We start from the raw sequence: 7,701 nt of genomic DNA, 5'->3' as shown, positions 1-7,701 counted from the left end.
TAATGGGACAATTTATATTCTTGGCATCTATTATTTGCCAGATTTATTCTCCTTGGATCCCTAAGGGCTTAGAAGTGCCAGTATTAATAATAAATAATTTGATGACATATAATATTATTATTGGCAGTTTTAGGCCCCTAAAGGTCCAATGAAATAAAATTATGGGGTTCCACAAACCCAAGATACTATCATATTGCACTAAGTCACATCTCTTTTTGATTACTAAAAAGGGAGGGGGATTATCTCATGAATTTGGAGTCAATAATAACTTACTCTTTCTTTCTTTCTTTCTTTCTTTCTTTCTTTCTTTCTTTCTTTCTTTTTTTCTTCTGCTTAGTTTTCTCCATATGATTTAAAGCCCTCAAAGATGTGCTTATTGCTTGCTGCAAAGAAACTTTAAGAAGGTATAGACAGTAGATCCTGGGGGCTGGTGGGGTCAAAACTGTTCCAGGCTGAGCAACCATCCTGGTTGCCCAGGACTGAGGAGTTTCCTGGGATGTGAGACCTTTTGGTGCAAAAACTGGGACAGTCCGAGGAAATTGAGACAGCTGGTCACCTTCTTCCCAGCCTGTTTGGGCCAGAAACTTGCTCCCAGGAGAAACAGTGACTCAAACTCAGGGAGGGGTTAAGATAAGAGCTGACTAATCTGGCTTTGAAATGTGGTACTGGCACTAATTAGATGTGTGGCCTTGGGTAGGTCACTTAACCTCTCTGAGCTTTGGTTTATAAAGCTGGGATGTTGTAGATATTCAGATAAGGTGTGCAAGCATGTGGTTTGGAGCCTGGTACAGACAGGTCTCCAATAAAGTCACTTGGCTGTGGTTTCTGCCTTTTGTGTCTGGCTGCTGGCTCTTAGTTAGAGATCTAAGAGTCCCGTGCCCCAGAAAGGGCTGTTGTCCCCCTGGGGAAGCCGAGGGAGACAGATGGTTAGAACTGACGCATCCCCACCTTGGTTGGTCATACTCAATGTGACTTGATTGCTTGGCCTCTATCTTTGTCTCTGGACCTGAGCTCCAGGAGGGCAGGGATCAACTTGCTGACTGTTGTATGCTCAGGGCCAGCTCAGGGCTGGGGGGCACAGCAGCTCTCTGATAAGTGCCAAATTTTTTTGGATTAATTAAACTGAACCCCAGGGTGGAAGGGGGAAACCCAGAGCCTGGGCAGGGTGGAGTACAAGCAGATGGTGAGGCAGCCTGGAGTGGTCAGTGGAGAGATGGGGTAAACAGGGACAGGGTGCACAGGCATTGAGGCAAGGCATCTGGGGTCCCAGGGAGAAGAAGGTTTAGTTTTGGGTCTAATGTGTACCTGCAAGATCTCGGGATAGTCCCTTTTGCTGTCACTCAGAATGTCAATTCCCACATCTGTAACATGGGATGGTAACTGTGCCTACTGCAAAGGGTGATTGTGAGGATTAATGAGATTACACAAGGAACTCAGCCTGGGCCCGGGGCTTGCTGCTCAGCGCTACACCAAGTACTCCCTGTCACACACACACACACACACACACACACACACACACACCACTTGGACGGTCTCAAATCTGGCTGCACACACCATCCTTCCCGGCCTCTGTTCCAGTCCTACCACTTACTTGCTGTGTGATCTTGGCCAAACGACTTTCTCTCTCTGAGCTCCCTTCCTCATCTCTGGCATGAGAAAATAACAGTTCCCACGTTGCTAAGTTTTGACGAAGATGAACTGAGATAACCAACCCACTTAGCCCAACGCTGGGCACATAACCAATGTTCAATTGGAGTAAGTGACTGGAATAGTCCCAGGATGATCACACACACACACGCTCTTCCAGGTCTTGGTAAATCATGGGAGTCCTTCAACCACTCAGGGCTTCAGCATGTAACAGGTGCACATCAAACCCCGTCACGTCAACTGGGCTCTGTCCCACAGACATTCTCAGGTACCCGCCATGCTCTCTTGCGGGTCCCCCCATCCTCAGTCACCTCCCACCCAGGGCCCCATCAGTCAGCACCACTGAGGCTGATTAACAAAAAACACAACATCAAATTCTTTTACTTCTCAAGTCTCCCCTTTAAGAGGAGGCAGGAAACAGAACATTCGTTTTTGGAGGGGAGGAGATTTAACTTTTAAAAAAGCTATAACTAGTCAAATACTGATCTCAGGCCCTGTGTGCCTGGGCCCAGTCCTGGCTGGCTGCGCCCCTGCAGCAGCCCCACCTTACCCCCAGAGCCGGGGTGGCACCAGGAGGGCATAGGGGAGGCCAGCAGGCCCCTGCCCGGCCCCTCCTCAGCGATGCAGCGGGCAGAGGGGGCTGCCGGTGGGCCGGATGTCACCACTTGAGAAAGTCCCGGATGAGCTTCCAGAGCTTAGTGACCCACAGGTTGACACCGAGGTCCATCAGGTACTGGATCTCAGGCGTGAGCATGCGACGGCAAAGCTCTGCGTGCCGCTGCCCGATGCTCTTCTTGAGGTTGTAGCCCAGGATGGACTTGGCGCCCAGCGGCTGCCAGGGTTGCATGGCCGAGTCCTGGATGGCGGCGGCATCCACGGCTCGGCCCCCGTCGATACAGATGTGCCGCATGCGCTCGTTGGCGCGCCGCAGGGCGGCCACCTCGCGGGCCATGCGCTCCCTCCCGAACGCCTCCACCTTGCGCCAGAAGCTGGCGTTGAAGTGGCGGTAGAGGCGGGCGTCCAGCACATTCCAGGCCGTGGCGCGCTGGTACAGCTCCCCGGAGAGGCGCGGCACGGCTGAGGCGCGGCGGGCATTGAGCTTGAAGTAGAGCACGTCCTCCAGCTCCCAGCACAGCAGGTCCTTGAGCAGCACCAGGGACTCGTCGAAGTACTCCTGCAGGAGCACCAGGTGGAAGCGGCGCTCCACCTCCAGGATGTGCTCCTGCACCTGCGGGTTGCCCGGGTCCAGGCCACTGTCGTAGCCCAGGTCGAAGAAGAGCAGGTTGCGGAGGTAGTGGGCGTTGTAGCCGTTGGGGTCATAGTAGCGGTCTGGGTCCTGCAGGAACTCGGCCAGCTTGTCGTGGCCCGAGAGCTTCCACGTGAAGGGCACCACTGAGCCGAAGTAGTGGAAGGAGGACTCGAAGAGGCGGGCTGGGTCGCGGAGCACGGTGATGAAGGTGGCGTTGGGGGGCACCAGGCCCCGGACCTCGTCGTAGTGGAAGCGCATGTGGTTGCAGATGATGTTGAAGCAGGCCCCGGGCCGGTAGTCCTGCACCAGGCTGCGGGCGAAGAAAGCCGGGTAGTCGAAGTCGTTGCGGCCGTTGGGGAAGGCGAACTTGAGTCCGTGCTTCTGGCCAAAGCGGAACAGGATGTTGAGCAGCGTGCTGCTGGCCGTCTTGTGCGTCTTCATGAACACGATGTCGCGCCGAGGCTGGCACCCTCCTGCAGAGCCGTTGGCGAGGGTGGGCACCTCTGGCTCACCCGGGGCCGGGGAGCAGGGTGCTGCGCCCTCTGGGGTCCTGCTGTGGATGAAATGGTGGGGAGAGCCTCAGGGTCTGCTGGGGCCCTCAGGACTCAGCACCCCCTGCCCACTGGTATCTAAAGATCAGGGTTGTTGAGGATGGTGATAGCAGGAGAGGCAGGCCAGGGGACCAGACAGGCCTGTGTCCAGGCTGTGATGCGTGGGCAGGTGGTGTGGTCTCTTGGGCCTCACTTTCCTTATCTATGAAATGGGGAAAATAACAGGCCCCATTTGCGGTGTTGGTGTGAGGTCAAGCTTGCTGGTTCTTGTCTCATCCATGGCCACCACATCCTACATTTATCATGAACTAGGATTAGGCTGAACCACATATTTTGTAGGTCAGTTTTTGACCAGAAAGTCAATAATCGGTAATTTCCTCTAGTTCAACTTAATACCACCAACTAAGAGCACAAGCCATGCCAGGCCTGGGCTGAGCAGCCCCACGAGGAGGTGGGAGAGCCTCATGGCTAGGAGCCAGGCTTGGAGGCAGACAGACCGCAGTCTGAATCTCGGCCCTGTGCCAGTGAGTTCTCTTGGACAAGTCACCCCCGCCTCCCAGCCCCATTGCAACCTCAGATGATAATCCCAGCCCTTTACGCAGACAGTGTTATTCTCTTCACATGATCCATGAGGCAGGCTCTATTATGCCCACTTCACAGATGAGGACACTGAGGCCCAGGATTACACAGCAAGCTCTGCCCTCAGTACAATTTCTGCCCAGCACAGCATGGTGCAGGGTACAGGGTGCCCCCTCACCCCAACCCTCCCACCCCTTGGCCCTCCAGGAGGGCCACTCACGTGGAGGCCAGGCCAGCGTGCAGCGGGGGGACAGCATAGGAGTACAGCAGCAGCAGGAAGCTAGTGAAGAGTGCTCCTAGCACCAGCCCCTTGGCCATGGACACCCAGCGCTTCTTCTGCGGCAGCGGCATCTCAGACAACTGAGGGAGCAGAGAACAGGGCAAGCATTAGGAGGCCGGCCCCAGGGAGCCTCCACTGCTACCCCAGGCCTGGCTGGGTTGAGGGGAAGCCTTTGGCATTGGGACTGGCCTCTGCCAGCTCTGTGGCCCCAGCAAGGTCTATACAGGGACAGAGTGACAAACACATGGAGAGGGAGAAACAGGGTTGCAGACAGAGACAGTGGGCAAAGCCAATGCAGACAGAGACCCGGGAATGGGACAGGGAGAAGGGAGAAGGTTCTACTGTCTGGTTTGGTTTTAAAAAATTTTTTAGGGGCGCCTGGGTGGCTCAGTCGGTCAAGCGTCCAACTTCAGCTCAGGTCACGATCTCGCGGTCCATGAGTTCGAGCCCCGCGTCGGGCTCTGTGCAGACAGCTCAGAGCCTGGAGCCTGCTTCCGATTCTGTGTCTCCCTCTTTCTCTGCCCCTCCCCCGTTCATGCTCTGTCTCTCTCTGTCTCAAAAATAAATAAACGTTAAAAAAAATTTTTAATAAAAAAAATTTTTTTTTAAATTGATGAGTGCCTGGGTGGCTCAGTTGGTTAAGTGGCAGACTTCAGCTCAAGTCATGTTCTCCCAGTTTGTGGGTTCGAGCCCCATATCGGGCTCTGTGCTGACAGCTCAGAGCCTGAAGCCTGCTTCGGATCTGTGTCTCCCTCTCTCTCTGCCCCTCCCCCACTCCTGCTCTGTCTCTCTCTCTCTCTCAAAATTAAATAAACATTAAAAAATTTTAATAAAATAAATATTTTAATTGATTAATTAATTATTTTTCATTTTTGGGGGGGAGAGAGAGGGTGAGAGTAAGCAAGGGGTCGAGAGAGAGAATCCCACACAGGCTCCACACTGTCAGTGAGGAGCCTGAAGCAGGGCTCGAGCTCACCTGATGTGGGACTTGAACTCGTGAACTGCAAGATCATGACCTGAGCTGAAGTCGGATGCTTAACTGACTGAGCCACCAAGGTGCCCCTTGGTTTTAATTTTTAAGCTGAGGGGTAGGGTGGATACCTGGGTGTTCATCAGTGTATTTCTTATACATTTTTGTGCTTCGTAATGAAATCATTTTCTAAGATGGAGAAGAAGACCCTCTCCCAATGCCCTGTCCCCCCAGGCCTGGGGCCAGGGACCTCCCAGGGCCTGGATGTCTCACCTTTCAAAGGACCTAACCAGTCCCACCTGTTCCCCATGCCACCCTTCCCAGCTGCCTGGTGAAGGGTTGAGGCTCTTCCGCTCCTTTCGCTGGCCCCTATGTCCCTGCATCTGTAGGGCAGGCAGATGGAGAAACTGAGGCTCAGAGCGAGGAAGAAGAGGGTTCAAGTCACACAGCACAGGCTCTGCCCACATGCCTACCTCTTCTCTAATTTCCAGCAGGCAGGTTTGCCCAGGTAATCCTGAATTTCATATAAACAATGAATAAAATTTAATTTTAATATTATACAGTACATAATAAAAATTATTCAATGTCTATCTGAAAATTAAATTTAGTTTGGTGTCCTGGTTTTTTTTTTGGGGGGGGCGGGCTTGGGGAAAGTTTTCAGTCTAGTTTTAGTCTAATTGTGGCAACCCTAATAGCAGAGGAATGAGGCATGAACTGTAATGGAGGTAGTTCATGCTGAGGGATGGGAGTCCAGGAGAGAGCTGGGGCTCAGGATGCCTTCCTACCTCCCTTTAGCTATAAGACCAAGGCACGAAACTTTCCACTCCTGTTCTGACACAAGCTGCATGGGGGCCTTGGGCCCCTGAGGCCACAAGAAGTCATGCATGCTGCCCCGTGACCACACGCATGGCACGTTCCCACCACCCCTGGGGCAGAGGCTAAATAACCAGCCTGGAGGAGGACCCCACACTCCCCTCTGGGAAAGTTACCCAAGGCACCCATAAACGCTTCTCAGAGAAGGAGCACTCCAGGCCAACCCCACCAGCCAGCACCCATCCCTGAGTCTTCTGCTTATCTAGAAATTTCTCGTCACTGGAAAGGACATGAAGAAACAAGTTGCAGAGGAAGAAACTATGCGAGAAGGAATTTGGCTTCCCTCATGACAATGACATATCCCTGTTCACTCTTAGGTGGGCAAGGTGGACAGGTCAGGAGTAAATGAGAATGGGGGAGAATGTTTCCAGAGAGCCGTTTATTCTATCAAAGGAGGAAGGTATAAGCTCTTCAAATTCCAACTATTCTACAGAAACACTTGGACAAAGTCACACATGTAACGGTGTTCATAGAAGCTTAGTCAGAAATTTGAAAAACTAGAAACAATCTGTGTCCATCGGCGGGGGGGAGGGGGGGGGACTGTTACACAAACCAAGGCCTTTTCCCAGATGGAGTCATCTGTACCAAATAACAAAACAAGGCAGAGCTAAGTGGACTGACTCAAAAAACATCATGATCTGGGGCGCCTGGGTGGCTCAGTCAGTTAAGTGACCGACTCTTGATCTCAGCTCAGGTCACCATCTCACGTGAGATTGAGCCCCAAGTTGGGCTCTGCACTGACAGCACAGGGCCTGCTTGGGATTCTCTCTCTCTCTTTCTCAAAATAAATAAATTTTTTTTAATCCTAGAAAAAAAAAAAGCACATGATCTATTAATGTGAAAAAAGAAAGTTCCAGAACTTTATGCCCCCACATCCATATGCATATATAGGTAAATATACATGCAGGCCCAGAAACAACTGGAGGGCAGTATTCTAAATTTGAGCCGTAGTATCCTCTACATAGCTTGGAAAGGGGTACATAATGGAATATTTTTCAATATTATGCGTTTCTGTAACAATTACTTTTTTAAAAAGGAGTTACATATTTTTTTTAAGTTTATTTTGAGAGGGAGAGCACACATGTGCAGGGGAGGGGCAGAAAGGGAGAGAGAGAATCCCAAGCAGGCAACCAGTGGTTGGGGGATGGAGGTTGACTCCACAAACCATGAGACCATGACCTGACCCGAAATCAAGAGTCAGACGCTTAACTGACTGAGCCACCCAGGTGCCCCAAAAGGTAATATGGATTTTTTAATAAAAAGGCAATAAAATATATTTAATATGTTTAAATAATAGGTCATAAAGCTTGCCAGGTGGGGTAAGGTCATAAAGCTTGCCAGGTGGGGTAAGGTGACTAGACAGTATGGTAATGGAGTGGGAGGTGCCGACCTCAGGCTCTGGAAGCCCCAGGCCTGTGTTTCAATCACAGGAACCTGAGAGCCTCAGTTTCTCATCTCTGAAATTGGGAAGCTGATAGACCCCCTCACTGGCTCTTCCAGAGATGGGAGTAGGCAAAGCAATTAGCACATAGGTCTCTCTCAAAGAGTATTA

At 51.7% G+C, this 7,701-nt stretch overlaps 1 protein-coding gene across 2 annotated transcripts; it reads right to left on the bottom strand.

Annotated features, from left to right (window-relative positions):
• Positions 1-2,305: 2,305 nt before the first annotated feature.
• On the bottom strand, positions 2,306-4,380 carry GAL3ST1 (galactose-3-O-sulfotransferase 1). Of its 2 annotated transcripts, none has more exons than XM_047087969.1 (2): positions 4,247-4,380; positions 2,306-3,446 (listed from the first exon to the last, which is right to left on the bottom strand). In XM_047087969.1, the coding sequence occupies exons 1-2, from the start codon at positions 4,375-4,377 to the stop codon at positions 2,306-2,308; spliced, it is 1,272 nt and encodes a 423-aa protein (XP_046943925.1). In that variant the 5' UTR covers positions 4,378-4,380. The 2 variants fall into 2 exon arrangements, with proteins under 2 accessions (XP_046943925.1, XP_046943924.1); XM_047087968.1 differs by having other exon boundaries at positions 2,306-3,449; positions 4,247-4,377.
• Between the last annotated feature and the right edge of the window lie 3,321 nt (positions 4,381-7,701).

Source organism: Lynx rufus, unplaced genomic scaffold (genome assembly GCF_022079265.1).
Source record: "Lynx rufus isolate CCGP_SWC_20201006 ecotype Redwood Valley unplaced genomic scaffold, mLynRuf1.p SCAF_24, whole genome shotgun sequence".
In the NCBI taxonomy this organism is placed as follows: Eukaryota; Metazoa; Chordata; class Mammalia; order Carnivora; family Felidae; genus Lynx; species Lynx rufus.
The sequence above is the reverse complement of the archived record's forward strand: the minus strand, read 5'-3'. Positions and strand labels throughout refer to the sequence as shown.

What these genes read in the sequence shown, in the direction of transcription:
- GAL3ST1 (XM_047087968.1), bottom strand. Translation starts at nt 4,377, where the DNA reads ATGCCGCTGCCGCAGAAGAAGCGCTGGGTGTCCATGGCCAAGGGGCTG. An exon ending in CACGCTGGCCTGGCCTCCAC is followed by an intron (nt 3,450 to 4,246) that starts GTGAGTGGCCCT and finishes TTTCATCCACAG; the next exon opens with CAGGACCCCAGAGGGCGCAG.